Genomic DNA, 16,890 nt, shown 5'->3' with positions numbered 1-16,890 from the left:
CATTGGCTCCCAGTACGTTTACGATCACAATTCAAAGTGTTGGTGCTGACCTTTAAAGCCCTAAACGGCCTTGGCCTAGTATGCCTGAAGCGTCTCCACCCCCATCATTCAGCCTGGATACTGAGGTCCACCTCTGGGGGCCTTCTGGTGGTTCCCTCCCTGCGAGAAGTGAGGTTACAGGGAACCAGGCAGAGGGCCTTCTCGGTGGTGGCACCCGCCCTGTGGAACGCCCTCCTATCAGATGTCTTTAATGTTTGCTTCTGTTATTCTGTTGGAAGCCGCCCAGATTGGCTGGGGAAACCCAGTCAGATGGGTGGGGTATAAATGATAAATTATTATATTACTATTATTCTTGGAGTACACACACACACAAATGTAATTCAAATTTTAATAAATAAATAAACCATCCTTCTAAAGGAAGCAAATCTGCTCTATGAATGCATTTCTGTCCGTGTGACCGGCTCCTTCAGTGGAACCCAGAATCCCCCAACAGGGTGTGCTTTGAAGTACATTCAAAGCCCTTTCTGATCCCCAATCCTTTTCTTTCTCTGCAGAGCGGCTACAACCTGGCAGTGATGAACGTAGGTGCACCAGCAGCTGGCATGAATGCAGCCGTGAGGTCTACCGTTAGAATTGGATTGATCCACGGCCATAGGATGCTAGCTGTGCACGACGGGTTTGAAGGCCTAGCCGAAGGAAAGGTATTTGTTTTGTTTAACTGAGGGATTAATACTCCCTTCTAAGAGAGTTCCACAATTGCCAGTGGCTCAGGAAAGAGCTGCTTTGAGCTAAAGAAACCCTTTCTTCTGTCCTTCCTCTCCAGATTGAAGAAATTGGATGGGGAGGAGTCGGCGGCTGGACTGGGAGAGGTGGATCGAGTCTTGGAACCAAAAGGTATTATGATGGGGAGAGGTGCATAGCTGTCAACCGTCCCTTATTTGGCGGGAAACTCCTTTATCCCAGAGCTGTGTCCCACTGCTGTCCTTTATTGATGATGTCCCTTAAAATTCCCGGGTTTCAAAGGAAGCAGCTCCTCTCCCTCCCTCCCTGCCGGCCAGGGAGGAGGGAGGCTCCAACTGTGTTGCTTGGTTGCCCGGCCCGCCCCCCTCCGGCCTCCTCTCAGCAGCCTCGGCCCCCGGGAGCCCCTACCCGCCGGGATTGGCGGGAGCCTCGGGCCCTTCCACTGCCATCCTCCTCGCAGCCGCCAAACTGAGCGTCTTTGCCTGGGGTAGCATCTTCGTAGCTTGGACTTTGTTTTGCGCGAAAAGTGGTTGCTGCTTGTAGTTATTTAATTGCAGTGTATCATCAGCTTGAGCAGCAAGCTGTGGAAATGAAGGGCTAAAAACTGGTGCTGCTCTCCAAAATTATCTGGTCCCTTTTAAATTCGTATCTCAGGTGGTTGACTAAAATCCCTTATTTTGGCTGCTGGTCCCTTATTTTCAAATCTGTAAGTTGACAGCTATGGAAAGGTGTCCATGGACGGATGTACTCTGTGTTTAAAAGAAAAAAGAAAATGATAAAAAAAAATTAAAACATAAACACAGCTGGCAAACATAGCTGAGGAAAACTTTTTCCTGTTATAATTAATTGAAAAAACACATGTCCCTTTTATAGATTTAAGCAGAGGTGGCTAGCTTGTGGCCCTCCTGATATTCCTGGATTCCAACTCAGTATGGTTACTGGTTAAGGATGATGGGAGTTGTAGTCCAGCAAAAAAACCAAAAACAAATGTGGAGGGCAACAGGTTAATCACCCCTGCCTAATTTTTTTACTTTTAGAGAGTGGAAGAGCCACTGGAGACAATTCTCCATATTTCTACAGGAGACACTGTACTCCTGGTTGGAAGAAGACAAGCTCAAAGCATTGATTTGTGTAAGAATGTCCTCAGAGGCTGCTACATTTGTATATGGGTAGTGTGACTGGATGCTCCAGTGATGCTGGATGCAGAGGCAAAACAGAATTACCTCACACAGCGGAGGCTGATTGGGAAGAGCAGTGACTCATGCAGAGATGCATCAGGCAGCCTCCCCTGAAGCTGGGAAGTTCTTCTGTGACTACATTAGGAATATCTGAAAAGCTCATATCATATCCTTTGCTGAAGCACAGCAGAATTGCCCGTCCCCCTGCAGAGGCTAACTGTCTGGAAAAGGAGAGTTACTGGGGATAATGGAACTTTCTATGAGTGAAATCAAAAGGTACCATCGCCTGCCTCCCAAGACTTACTGAATCAGAGCGATTCCTGAATTCTCAGTGTTTTTCTAGCTTGGCATGGCCGGTGCTCCTGTCAAAGCCCTTGTCTTGCCATGGAAAGGTGAGATAAGTTTGGCTGTTGACAAGATCCCTCTGTAGGAAGTCTGAAAGGCTTCTTGATTCCTGGCATTGCAGCTGACCAGATGATGGCTGGGGCAGAGGTGGCACAGACGACAGAACAAGAGTTCGCCATCGTGTCTACCATGCGGTAGTGACGATGGTGGTGAAGAAAGCTTATTTCTCTGCTTCCGTTGCATCCTCAGCGAACCACTCAGCAAAGCATTTTCCAAGTGGGGAGTGGACTGGCTAAATCTAACCCAGCCTGAAAGCTGCGGCTGAGGCAGAACGCCACTTGCCAGGTTGTAATGTGAAGCAGCAAGATGGGATTATATCGTTTTGATCCTTAAAACTCTGCGCTGACTGCCTGTTAGCCACTGGGCCTAACCAAAGGCGTTGGCACCTTTGTCCAAAGCCATATAAAACTTAGGGCCCAAGGAATGTAAGGCGTGCCTATGCTTTAAGATGGGCTGGGGTAGTCTTGTCAATGGTAGTGATGGTGGGGACAAGAGGCAGGGCCTTCTCAGTGGCAACCCTCATCTGTGGAACTCCCTGCATTTGCTTTTCCCTCACATCAACAACATTCAGGCACAAATTTTTAAAAATTGCATTCATTCAGCCAGGCATTTGGAATCTTAACTGAACTGGGACCCGTTAGTCAAAGTTGTATTAGCCACTGTATTACGTTTTAGTTGTTGGCATGGATTTCATTATTTTAATTACTGCTTTATAATACCTGCATTTTTTGCTTGATGTTAGCCATCAGAATGAATAAGAGATTAAACAAAAACAGAGTGCTGATTCTTCTTCTTCAATGACAGGACTCTACCTAAGAAGTACTTTGAGCAAATCAGCAACAACATCGCCAGTTTTAACATCCATGGGCTGATCATAATTGGTGGCTTTGAGGTAGGTCTCTTAGGCTCTTTAGAGCACAAGATCTGTAACAGAAGTAAAGCACTGTTGATAGGATTAACAGACTGGTGAATGAGTATGTCAGTTTTCACATTCCACAGAACATTCCTATAGGCACAACATGACACCCATTGACAGTGGACTGGAAGAGGCACTCTCTGTCCAACAACCAAATCCTAAGAGAGAACAGGGTGGGCTCCGATGATAGGCAGGTTATGGCTGGGATGGAGAACTGGCCAGATGCTGCTGGACTCCAACTCCCATTGGCCACAGGTAGCATGGTCATTGGCCAGGGATGATGGGAGATACAGTCCCACCAGTGGCGGAGGAACCCTCTCCGGCACCCAGGGCGGGATGAATCACCCAGTGGCGCATGCGCGACGTCTGTACGGACTGTACATGCACAGCATCCCGTACAGACTGCACATGCGCAGCAGCCCACATGGTCGCTGTGTGAGAGCGGCAGCCTGTATGGCCGCCGTGCGAGAGGGGTGCCCATACTGACTGCGCACACCCTCAGCTGCTCTCCAGCTGGGGAGAGGCAGGGGCCATCTTGTCACACACACACACCCAGAGTGGCACCCAGGACAGACTGCCCCCTCCACCCCCCACTTCGTACGCCCCTGAGTCCAACAACATCTGGAGGGCCACAGTTTCCTCATCTTAATAATGGAGGCTTTCTTCTTTCCCCTTTCTGTAGGCTTTCACCGGCAGCCTGGAGTTGATTGAAGGCCGAGCCAAGTTCGAAGAGCTCTGTATCCCACTCTGTGTTATTCCTGCCACCGTCTCCAACAACGTTCCTGGCTCTGACTTCAGCATTGGTGCAGACACAGCCCTCAACACCATCACATCAGTAAGGCATTCATTGGCTTCCAAGCTCAATGAATTTCAATACATGCAGGGCCAGGTGGGGTGTGGCAGCTGCCTAACATAGTGTTTTGTGATGCAACAGCATAGGAAGCTGCCTTATAACTGAGTCAGATCATTGGTCCATCTAGTTTACTACTGTCGAAACTGGCTGGCAGCGGCTCTCCAGGAGTAGAAATACACTGTGCAAATTTGGAGGATTTTCATAGGCTGCTGAGATCAGCTTTTCGGAGGAAAATTTTATGACACAGTTTTAAATGGCGTCTCGCTAAGACAGGCTTGTCTAAGAAAGACGGGGGGGAGGAGGACCAGGATCATCAGAATGTGAATGATGATTGGAATGTGATCTAAACCTGGCAGAGCCCTCTGTGATATACTTGGCAAGCCTGGGAAAATTAAAGGACAGACCGAGGATAAATTCTTTATGGAAGTGTGGAATGGCATCTGTCCCTATGTGATATGATCTTTGGAGAGTGTAAAACCCACACAGAGGATGTTTGTTTCCAACCCGCTTGTGAAGATTATCAGAGATCGCAAAGAAAGGAATATATGATAATAACAAGAAGATGAAGAAAGTAATAAAGAGACTATTTGGACAGAACTGGATAGAACTGTCTAATTAAAGCAGCAATATAAGTGATGCTTGGACCCCCCGTTCGGAGCTTGAAGTATGGGTACCCCCAACAAAATAAAATTTGGAGCTAATGTGATTTGGAAATAATGTGATTTGATTGGCCTGTTAATAAAAAATATTTTTAAAAAAAGGAAAAAAAAGAGATCAGCTTTTCGTGATGCAGCATTTGGTTGTTATTCCTTCGGCATATCTGATTAAAAGATATGCCCACCTGATAAAACCCTGGATAGGTCCTGCCAGCCAGAATAGACAGTTCAATGGTCAAATTTGCTTTCGGCAGTGTCATGTCTTCAGAAGCAATAGGGAGGGGCCATAGCTCATTGGCAGTGTGTGTGCTTGGCTTGCCAAAGGTTCTAGGTTGGTCCCTGCCACGTTCAGCTCAGAGGATCTTGGGTGATGGGGAAGACCCCTTCTTTGCCACGAAATCTTGGGAGGGCAGCTATCATTCGAGAGAAGGCAGTATGTCTGACTCAGTCCGAGACAGTTGTTGTACATTTATGTCTATATCTTCTTTTAGGGATGCAGGTGACGCTGTGGTCTAAACCACAGAGCCTAGGGCTTGCCGATCGGAAGGTCGGCAGTTCAAATCCCCGCGACGGGGTGAGCTCCTGTTGTTCAGTCCCTGCTCCTGCCCACCTAGCAGTTCGAAAGCACATCAAAGTGCAAGTAGATAAATAGGTACCGCTTCGGCGGGAAGGTAAACAGCGTTTCCGTGTACTGCTCTGGTTTGCCAGAAGCGGCTTAGTCATGCTGGCCACATGACCCAGAAGCTGTCTGCGGACAAACGCTGGCTCCCTCAGCCTACAGAGAGAGATGAGCGTGCAACCCCAGAGTCATCTGCCTCTGGACCTAATGGTCAGGGGTACCTTTACCTTTTCCCTTTACCTTCTTTTAACTTGCAAACATAAGAGTTGCCAAAAAGTTATACAGAGAACATACCCCATTCTGTCTTTCTAAGCAGGATGCCATTTGTTTGTTTAATTCCCTAGACTTGTGACCGTATCAAACAGTCTGCAGCTGGCACCAAGAGGAGGGTGTTCATCATTGAGACCATGGGAGGATATTGCGGCTACCTGGCTACCATGGCGGGACTGGCTGCTGGAGCAGATGCAGCCTATATTTATGAAGATCCTTTCACCATCCATGACTTGGAAGTGAGAACCGTTTGCAGAGGCCAGAGGGGGTTGTTTCCTTTCTGAAGGCTCCTGGGAGAGCAGCATAGTCTAGACTGAGTTCCTCTCTCCACTCTTAGCAGCCTCTGCTGTAAATACCTGAATAGTCATTCCAAAACTGTGCGCTGGGGCAACGCCAGTATGATGTGAGAGGACTGCTTGTGTCCCATGAAAATAAATTAGAGGAGCGTTCCTGCATGGGCGTTCCTGCCTTCACTGGAAGCAGGTAATTCTGTCTAGTCTCTGCTTTGGATGTGACTGGGGTGTTCAGTCACTCCCAAGAGAAGAGCACAGCAGAATTGCCTCTTACAATCACTTCCAATTCAGACTCTCATTTACAGAATTGCCTGCCTACAGAAAAGGCTGCCTGTTGTATCTCTGCATGAGTCACTTCTTTAGGCTTGCTCCGAAGGCAATGACTCATGCATAAACATAGGGGCTAATCTTCTTTAAGAATGGGCAATTCCTATTCTTGCATACTCTACAAGCCAATGTTTTCAGAGGCAAGAGTGAAAATACCGTATTTTTTGCTCTATAAGACACACCAGACCACAAGACGCACCTAGTTTTTGGAGGAGGAAAACAAGAAAAAAATATTCTTAATCGCAGAAGCCAGAACAGCAAGAGGGATCACTGCACAGCAAAAGCAGCAATCCCTCTTGCTGTTCTGGCTTCTGGGATAGCTGCGCAGCCTGCATTCGCTCCATAAGACGCACACACATTTCCCCTTACTTTTTAGGAGGGAAAATGTGAGTCTTATAGAGCAAAAAATATGGTAAGTACCTATAGTTCTCATTCAGGAGGAAAGTGAGCCTCAAGCATCTCATAGTGTAACACTTTGCAACTGTATGTGCAGATGACAAACATGTGAAGTCACTAATGTGAATAGTTTTGGGCCTGCAGTTTGACTTTATTAAGTGGGTTAATCTTACTCCTTTCATATTCACAATCCAAAACGTGATGTCACGGGCTTTAGTGCAAAGTTTGCATGTCCCACTTTCACACAGGAAAGTCTTTCCAGGAATACTCCTTTATAGAAAATAAGTCTTGACTGTATGATGATGGGGACTGCAACTTGGCAGCAAAAGCTATGATAGCTGGGAGATGTGCTCACGTGTAGTTTTGGAGACGGAAAGTGAAACCATGATTCTCTCTTTGGTAAACAGATGAATGTGGAGCATCTGACTGAGAAAATGAAGACCACAGTGAAGAGAGGTCTCATATTGAGGTATCTTACTAGGCTTAGCCATCAAACAGCTGGGGATTGGATGCTCAGAAGTGGTTTCCGTTAGCTAAAAAGAGTGAAGATGGGCAATACCATTGTAGGAGTGGGTGGAAGCAGTCTTCTTCTTCTTTTAAGCTTTAACTGTGTGTGCTTATAACTTTCTATTCTGAGCTGGGTTCTAAATCATCATTGGTTCTGCAGCTTTTCAGCATGGTGCATTTTGAAAGGGGAACATTTAGATAAGGAAGCAATTGTTGTTCCAGAGTTTCCAGTATGTTTTCCAGGCACTCATTGCAAAAAAGAAGACGACTGATTTGGGGGAGGAAATGCCCCAAGCCAGCTTTAACTGCACAATCCGAATGTGCCAATATGTAATTTAATCCCATATATCATACCTGTACCCCACCAATCATCTATGCAATCTGTGGTTGAGTAAATAGGGCTCATTTTGTTTTATCCTCACAACTTAACCTTTGAAGTACATTATGCTGAGAGAAATTTGCCCAAGAGTGGTGTGGAACTTAATGGCAAAGTAAAGGAATTTGCACCTGGGTCTCCCATCACTGCCAGGACCACACTGACTTTCACTTATACAGTGGTACCTCGGGTTAAGTACTTAATTCGTTCCGGAGGTCTGTTCTTAACCTGAAGCACCACTTCAGCTAGTGGGGCCTCCCGCTGCTGCCGCGCCGCCGGAGCACGATTTCTGTTCTCGTCCTGAAGCAAAGTTCTTAACCTGAAGCACTATTTCTGGGTTAGCAGAGTCTGTAACCTGAAGCGTATGTAACCTGAAGCATATGTAACCACTGTACTAGAAGAGAAAGCAGGCTATGGTTAGAATAAAATTATGGTGGGCAGAGGCAGTTTATTATGGAGCAATAATGCATTTCCAGTATAAACAGGCTGCCGAACAAGGGAAACATTTAGTCAGTTAAGCTGTAGGGCCCACTAGCCCAGTGTTTCCCAACCTTGTGCCTCCAGCTGTTTTTGAACTACAACTCCCATCATCCCTGACTAGCAAGATCAGTGGCAAGGGATGATGGGAATTGTAGTCCAAAAACAGCTGGAGGCACAAGGTTGGGAAACACTGCACTAGCCAATCAGACAAATGGATGTGAATCCTGGGTCTACATTCATACAAAATACAGAAAATTACACACACACACACACACACACACACACACACACACACAACGTCCCTCCACCCACCCAGCCAAGCAAGAGGCATTATCACAGTACAATGACACATTCCAGCCAGGCAAAAGTAGTTGAGAAGAGCTCAACTCACCTGAGGCTTTCCCCCCTCTCTTAGACACATTCCACCTCTTTTCTTTTAAAGCTAGTTCTTAATCAGTGTAGACCTGTCTTCCTGCCTCATCCATGCTGGGTGTGTTCTCTCTTCCTAGGAATGAAAAGTGCAATGAGCACTATAACACCGAGTTCATATACAACTTGTATTCTGAGGAAGGGAAAGGCGTCTTTGACACCAGGAAGAACGTCTTGGGACACATGCAGCAGGTACGTCTGGAGCCTGGCTATACTGCTACAGCTGCTCAAGCAAATAATACTGCTTTTGGTTCCACGAATGCAGGGAAGTTGAACTCGGGCTGAAGACAGAAATAGCCCCAAAGGACTGGTCCCATCTAGAGGCCTCCACACTGTCTTATGTTTTGTTCCAAAGGGAAAACACACAGACACAACACACACACATAGCCACAGAATTCTGTCTTACAAGGCCTCTCTACCAGCATCAGAGGTGGAGAAATGCTTTTTTTTTTTACTCTTCATAGAAAGATGGCCATCTGTCATGGATGCTTTAGCTGCATTGCAGGGGGTTGGACTAGATGACCCTTGGGCCCCTTCCAACTCTATGGTTCTATAATAAAAGGGAGAGTTTCCAAGACCTCCCTCCAGCACTGGGGCAGTGGGAAATGACTGTCTCTTACCCTTTACCTGTGAAGAGCAGACAGAGGGATTTATGTCTTGATCACAGTATGGACAGAGATTTTACTACCCACTTGAAACTACCCAGTTTCAAGTGCTGAGCACCAGGCTGCTGAGATTGGAAGATAAAGCTGGAGCAGTTGGTGGGTCACTTCCTCTGCCAGACTATGCAAGGCCCATAGCCACTCCTGCTGCAATCAATCTTCCATTTGGAGGCTTTTAAACCACAGAGCCTAGGACTTACTGATCAGAAGGTCGGCGGTTCGAATCCCCGCAACGGGGTGAGCTCTCGTTGCTCGGTCCCTGCTCCTGCCATCCTAGCAGTTTGAAAGCACGTCAAAGTGCAAATAGATAGGGAAAGATCTGCCAAAAAAGCTGAAAAACAGCTTCATGTATGCGACAACGGCCACAAGAGTTTTAATAGCACAAGGATGGAAGACTGAAGAAACCCCAACTAAAGAATCATGGCAAGAAAAATTGATGGACTATGCAGAACTGGCAAAACTGACATACAAGCTGTGGGACAAGGATAACTGTGACTTTAAAGATGAATAGGAACCCTTTACAAAGTATTTGAAGATGCAACAAAGCGAACTGGATGGGTTCTGTGGGGGGAGGGAGGAAAAATGGGGGGGGGGGAAAATAAGGATGATATGTTTCTGGATAATATGTTTTGTTTTAATTTTGAATAAAAAAGTTATTCTTAAAAAAAGTGCAAGTAGATAAATAGGTACCGCTCCGGCGGGAAGGTAAACGGTGTTTCCGTGCGCTGCTCTGGTTCGCTGGAAGCGGCTTAGTCATGCTGGCCACATGACCTGGAAGCTGTATGCCAGCTCCCTCGGCCAATAAAGCGAGATGAGCGCCGCAACCCCAGAGTCGGCCACGACTGGACCTAATGGTCAGGGGTCCCTTTACCTTTACCTTTTAAGCAATTCCTGCAACTATGATTCTCAAAGACAATCAAGCTGACTTTCCCTTTACGCATTACAGGGCGGCTCACCAACTCCGTTTGACAGAAACTTTGGAACGAAAATGGGTGCTAAAGCAGTGGCGTGGATGTCCGGCAAGATTAAAGAGTGTTCCAGGCATGGTATGTGGATGCTTTTGACTGGGTAGCCTGTTACACCAGGGGGTTAGCTATGGCTGCTGGAGAATGAGGGATAGAAAAGAGAGAGAACAGAATCCAGATGTTTCTCCCTGCTGCATCATGCCATTAATGAATTTGGAAAGAGGCATCACCCTCTAAAACTGCATAGGCTACTTGTGCTATCAAAACCAGCTCAGTATTGTCCACGGGTCCCTGATAGGTTGTGCTCTCTAGGGTTTTAGATGGATCTTTCCAATGGGGATCAACCAGATTAAATCTGGGATATTTTTCATGTGAACCAGGTGCACAACCACTGATCTACAGCCCTGCTTACAACTCCCTTGCTCCTGTTTTCAGGTGACTATGAGGGAGCCTTTGTGGTACCTTGGGTTAAGAACTTAATTTGTTCTGGAGGTCTGTTCTTAACCTGAAACTGTTCTTAACCTGAAGCACCACTTTAGCTAATGGGGCCTCCCGCTGCTGCCGCTGTGCGATTTCTGTTCTCATCCTGAAGCAAAGTTCTTAATATTTCTGGGTTAGCGGAGTCTGTAACCTGAAGTGTCTGTAACCTGAGGTACCACTGTACTTTATAGAGTTGTGTAGAAGTTGCCCCGGGCTGTTCGGCCCTTTTAATAGCTCTCTTTTCCCCCCTTAGAAAAACCACGCAACACTTGCTTTTAAAGTTTAAAAATAGCATGGCTTTGACTTGCTGTACTTGCTCTTGCCGGATTGAATGTACCAGAGAGGTAGCTGATACTTACGTTACTGAAACAGATTTACATGAATTCATATCTGAGACTGACTGATATTTACAGACTGGCTCTGAGGCAGGCAGCACCATAACACAACACACTTGCTGCTCTCACAGGTAAAGCTCCACATACAGTGATAACTGAACAAACTGGGGGGAAACGGCCTCAGTATATATATTTATGACATCAGAAGATTCTATGCCAGTGTTTCCCAACCTTGTGCCTCCAGCTGTTTTTGAACTACAACTCCCATCATCCCTGACTAGCAAGACCAGTGGCAAGGGATGATGGGAATTGTAGTCCAAAAACAGCTGGAGGCACAAGGTTGGGAAACACTGTTCTATGCTACAGCATTAACCCTTTTTGGATGCAGCATTCCCACGCCTTTGGCGCTGCCTGTTTTGGGGAATTATCGTATTTTTCGCTCTATAAGACGCACCTAGTTTTAGAGGAGAACAAAAAGAAAAAAATTCTCTCTCTCTCTGCGCAGCGCCTCTCCAGCAAAGCGGGAGGAGAAATGGAAGGGGCTCTGTTTCTCCTCCCGCTTTGCTGAAGGGGCGCTGCGCAGAGAGGGAAAGCTGCGCAGAGCCTCTCCAGTGAAGCGAAGTCAGAACAGCAAGAGGGATCGCTGTGCAGCGAAAGCAGCAGTCCCTCTTGCTGTTCTAGCTTCTGGGATAGCCGTACCAAGCCTCTTCAGGGCAGGGGGAGCGTTCCTCCCGTTGCCCTGAAGAGGCTTCGGGCGGCTATCCCTGAAGCCAGGAGAGCAAGAGGGATCAGTGCGCACCAATCCCTCTTGCTCTCCTGGCTTCAGGGATAGCTGCGCAGCCTGCATTCGCTCCATAAGACACACACACATTTCCCCTTACTTTTTAGGAGGGGAAAAGTGCGTCTTATAGAGCGAAAAATACGGTGCCGATTCCGGTCTCACTTACATTTTTAATGTTCACCTGATGCACTGTATTGTGTTTCATTACTGGCGAGTTTTTTGTTTGTTTGATTGATTTTGTAAGCCAATCTTGAAGACCCTCTGGCTAAAACTGTATTTTAATGGATGGTGATATCAGTTACATGGGCAGCAAAGGAGAGGGAGCTGTGGTCTTCAGGCCCTGCCTGTGGACATCCCAGAGGCATTTGGCTGGCCGCTGTTGGAACACGGATGCTGTTAAATAATAATAATAATAATAATAATAATAATAATAATAATAATAATAATAATAATTTATTATTTATACCCCGCCCATCTGGCTGGGCCTCCCCAGCCACTCTGGGCGGCTTCCATAGAAACCAAAAATACACTAAAATATCACACGTTAAAAACTTCCCTGAACAGGGCTGCCTTAAGATGTCTTCTGAATGTCAGGTAGTTGTTTATCGCTTTGACATCTGCTGGAAGGGCGTTCCACAGGGCGGGCGCCACTACCGAGAAGGCCCTCTGCCTGGTTCCCTGTAGCTTTGCTTCTCGCAATGAGGGAACCGCCAGAAGGCCCTCGGCGCTGGACCTCAGCGTCCGGGCAGAACAATGGGGGTGGAGACGCTCCTTCAGGTATACTGGAGGAGCCTGTAGCCCTGAAAATATTGTTTGACACCAACTCCCATCAGACCCAGACAGCATGGTCAATGGGCCTGGATGATGGAAGTTGGAGCCCAACATTTGCAGGGGACTGTACACACAGTTCCTGCTACCCGAAAATTCACTTCTCCACACATAAAGAATTATGCCCAAACCTTGCTAATCTTTCTGCAGAGTCAGATATCCAGACAACCAGATTCCTTGTTCGCTTGTGCTTTGCTGGTTGGTGGAAGCAAGGGTTGGTTGGAGGCAAGGGTGGGGAGGACAAATCAAGAGATCAATTTTTTTTCTTTTGGCTGCAGCCGTTTCAGAAAGAAACCATGGAGAGGGGGGAAAGAGACGGGACAAATCCTGCCTTAGAAATATTTCCATAGGAAATCATAGACTTATTATGCATCCCTTACCTAACTAAAGATTTCCATGGAACGCACTGTGGTCACCCATCAGGACCTGTGTGTATAGATTTTACCAGTTAACGCTTTCTTCACATACACAAAAGTCCTTCCTGATAATTAACCAATTAATTCATATTTTCTAATTAATATTAAAATAAGAGCAACTGGGGGGGGGGGGAATGGTGCCTTCTAGGACTGTAAGAATTTATGTCCCAGGCCACAGAGAGGTTAGGCTGGCCTCAACTAGAGCCAGGGCTTTTTCGGCTGTGGCTCCGATCTGGTGGAACACCCTATCACAAGAGACTAGGGCCCTGTGGGACTTGACATCTTTCCGCAGGGCCTGCAAGACAGAGCTGTTCCACCAGGCCTTTGGCCAGGGCACAGCCTGACTCCCTCCTTCGGCAATCTTCGTGGAGCTCTGGCCAAATGGTTGCCTTTGGTTTGATTTGAATTAATTTTATAATGAATGATTTTAGAGTGTTGTGTTGTGTTGTACTGTTTTATTGTTGTTAGCCGCCCTGAGCCCGCTTCAGCTGGGGAGGGCGGGATATAAATAAAATTTTTTTTTAATTATTATTATTAATTATTATTAATTATTATTAATTATTATTAATTATTATTAATTATTATTATTATTATTACCTAGTATTCATTGTATATGGAGTATATAGTATTGTATATAATATTCATTGTATATTCATTGGATATACCGTATTTTTCGCTCTATAACACGCACCCAACCATAACACGCACGTAGTTTTTAGAGGAGGAAAATCCGTAGGCATGCCACCCGTAGGCATTCCCTCCATAACACGCACAGACATTTCCCCTTACTTTCTAGGAGGGAAAAAGTGAGTGTTATGGTGCAAAAAATACGGTACGTTCAGAATGTATATGGAGACAATTCTGGGCCAAGTTTATTTTCTTTATTAACCCTTTAGATTCCCTTCAACAACAGAGGTTCTCAGGGTGGTTTATGAATGCTATTTAAAGCGCAATAAGTGGGTGATAGCCAACGTTCCTCATACTCAGAGAAGACCTACTGCAATGAATGAACTTAAATAACTTAGGCCTATTGAAACAAAAAAAATTCCTTCCAGTAGCACCTTAAAGACCAACTAAGTTAGTTCTTGGTATGAGCTTTCGTGTGCATGCAGTACCTGAAGAAGTGTGGCATGCACACGAAAGCTCATACCAAGAACTAACTTAGTTGGTCTTTAAGGTGCTACTGGAAGGAATTTTTTTTGTTTTGACTATGGCAGACCAACACGGCTACCCATCTGTAATTAGGCCTATTGAGTTCAGTTGATCTATTCCAGTGTTTCCCAACCTTGTGCCTCCAGCTGTTTTTGAACTACAACTCCCATCATCCCTGACTAGCAAGACCAGTGGCAAGGGATGATGGGAATTGTAGTCCAAAAACAGCTGGAGGCACAAGGTTGGGAAACACTGATCTATTCTGAGCAGGGTTTCAGCTAGCTATCACCCACTGTGGCATTGATAAAAATACAAACAAAATAAAGCAGTAAACAATCATCAGTATTTTTTAAAAAAACTTAAACACAATAAATTCAGCAGTGATAACTAATACAACATCACCCAGAACACTCTGGCTATACTGCATATCTGCTCACAAACATGGATTTTGACATAGTATGTTAAGATCTCTCCTGACATGATACTTTACTATGTTCTTTAAAATTTGATAAATTCACATTTCTTCTTAATCTTCTCATCTCACACAGTTGAACCATTCCCAAATAGTAGCAATCCTACATGCATCCTAATACTTGGGGAAATCTGGCAAATTCACTCTTTTCCCAGGGCTACATAATGCATTAAAAGCAAATTGTGGGGGAGGGGTGTGTCTGGGTCCCCCCCCCCCAGTATAAAACCAGTACAGATTTTGCCATCGTTTTAATTTTATTGTCAATTGCTCACCACCCTAAGAAATTATGTTCAAGAGTAGTCAAGGACTTTTATGATTAACGGAAGCTTATGCATTTTAACTGTAGACAAATAGTTGAATTTAACTTGTAACTTACTTTTTGCCACCAATCTCTTTCACATGAACAGGCATAAATTACACCCAGATATTAAATTCCAGAAGATTTCCTTGAGAGTATTATTACTGCTTTGCTGAACTATTTATTAATGTTTAGTCTGCATTCCAGAATAAAATCTTTCCAGGGTATCTAAGAATATTAAGCAATAAACACGCCAAGTCCTCATTTTTCCAGATAATGAATTTGATGAGCATTTCCCAACGGTTTCTTTTTTCAGGTCGCATCTTTGCCAACAGCCCTGATTCAGCTTGCCTCCTGGGCATGCGCAGACGGGCCCTTGTATTCCAGCCCCTCTCCGAACTCAAAGAGCAGACCGATTTTGAGTAAGTGTCTCCTCTGTGTTGTAAACTCAGGTCAGTAAGTGAGCCAGAATCTGCACCTGCAGTCACGGTAATCTGCAATCCACAATATATCTGTTAGAAGCCCAAGAACCTCGCTAAAAATAATAATGCAGAAGTGGTTGCTAAAGACTCCCCAAGGCTGAGCCATTTTGCAAAATGAACGATTGTGTCAGAGCCATGGAATCAATTGTGCTTCAAGGCTTTCCATAGGCTGGACTACGATGGGCCTTTGAATTGCTCCAACAAGGCTCTTCTGATTGTTCTTAGGTGTGTCCTGAAACGCTCATGATCTCTCTCTCTTTCCAACAGGCACCGCATCCCCAGAACACAGTGGTGGCTGAAGCTTCGTCCCATCTTGAAGATTCTTGCCAAGTACAAGATTGAGTTGGATACCTCTGAGACAGCTCAAATAGAACATATCACTCGCAAGAGAGTATCCGGAGAAGGCGCCCTGTGAACAGCTAGCAGCTCTCCCTTTTAGTTCTGACACTTAAGGAGACCTCTAAAGCAAAGTATTTATTTTTTTCAGTCCCCTTCCCCAGTTTAGCATGCAGCTGTCTCATCTAGTGTTTTGTGTAATGACTGGGACTGCATGCCTGCCATAAATGGAGGAGGCAACACCAAATGTCATCTAGTGCCATGTCATCTAGTGCCATATCTGCAGTATGTGAATGAATGAGTTAAAGGGAAATGTATGTTATTATATTCTACTCTTCCTTTTAGAAAGCTCAAGACCGCTGACATGGGGCTCCTGGTGGTCTTCTATTCAGGCACCAGGTCTACTTTTTCTTCTGCTTTACTGGTGCTTATAAGGTTAGGTGGCCCTCTGTCTGAGGGTGGAGTGGGGATTTCAAACAGGAATGGTCATTTCAGCTTACGTTCATCATGTTGAAATCTGGACTGGACTGAATATATTATTTTGCTATCAGGCCCTCTCCTCTGAACAGCGGCAGCTACCCAGAACCCACAGCTGGGGTAAATTATAGCTTTGTGATTCAAGCTCTTCCAAATGCTGAAAATAAAATGGGAACTGTTTCACTAAAGGTTGCTGTTTGGATCTGCCATTTCAACACCATCTTTTTTTCCTTCTTCAGTAACATGCACAATGCAGGGGGAGTTGGACTGCAGGTATGGGAGAGTTTAAAAAACCAAGCAGCCAACTGGCACCCAGCATTCAAAACTTGCCAGGCACATTTTGCACCTGGCTATCACCTGGGTTAAACCACAGAGCCTAGGATTTGCCAATCAGAAGGTCGGCGATTCGAATCCCCGTGACGGGGTGAGCTCCCGATGCTCGGTCCCTGCTCCTGCCAACCTAGCAGTTCGAAAGCACATCAAAGTGCAAGTAGATAAATAGGTACCGCTCCGGCAGGAAGGTAAATGGTGTTTCCGTGCGCTGCTCTGGTTCGCCAGAAGCGGCTTAGTCATGCTGGCCTCATGACCCGGGAGCTGTACGCCGGCTCCCTTGGCCAGTAAAGCGAGATGAGCGCCACAACCCCAGAGTCGGCCACGACTGGACCTAATGGTCAGGGGTCCCATTACATTTAATAAACTTACAAAACTGACAATAAAACTCAGGGAAATGTTTCACTGGCAGTGGTGTTAGATGCACAGT

The 16,890-nt window shown here is 45.8% G+C and overlaps 1 protein-coding gene across 1 annotated transcript in view; it reads left to right on the top strand.

Annotated features, from left to right (window-relative positions):
* LOC114586390 (ATP-dependent 6-phosphofructokinase, muscle type) overlaps nt 1-16,318 on the top strand; it is a 42,918-nt gene extending 26,600 nt beyond the window's left edge. The window contains exons 13-22 of the mRNA XM_028709781.2: nt 555-701; nt 824-894; nt 3,129-3,216; nt 3,923-4,075; nt 5,713-5,877; nt 7,062-7,123; nt 8,527-8,638; nt 10,055-10,154; nt 15,152-15,257; nt 15,585-16,318. Of these exons, the coding sequence (XP_028565614.1) occupies nt 555-701; nt 824-894; nt 3,129-3,216; nt 3,923-4,075; nt 5,713-5,877; nt 7,062-7,123; nt 8,527-8,638; nt 10,055-10,154; nt 15,152-15,257; nt 15,585-15,732 (1,152 nt within the window). The 3' untranslated portion in view covers nt 15,733-16,318. The remainder of the gene's footprint in view (nt 1-554; nt 702-823; nt 895-3,128; nt 3,217-3,922; nt 4,076-5,712; nt 5,878-7,061; nt 7,124-8,526; nt 8,639-10,054; nt 10,155-15,151; nt 15,258-15,584) is intronic.
* Nucleotides 16,319-16,890: the final 572 nt, after the last annotated feature.

The sequence above is a fragment of the Podarcis muralis genome, chromosome 2, assembly GCF_964188315.1.
Source record: "Podarcis muralis chromosome 2, rPodMur119.hap1.1, whole genome shotgun sequence".
NCBI classification, from domain to species: domain Eukaryota; kingdom Metazoa; phylum Chordata; class Lepidosauria; order Squamata; family Lacertidae; genus Podarcis; species Podarcis muralis.
This window is presented reverse-complemented; position numbering and strand designations above follow the sequence as displayed.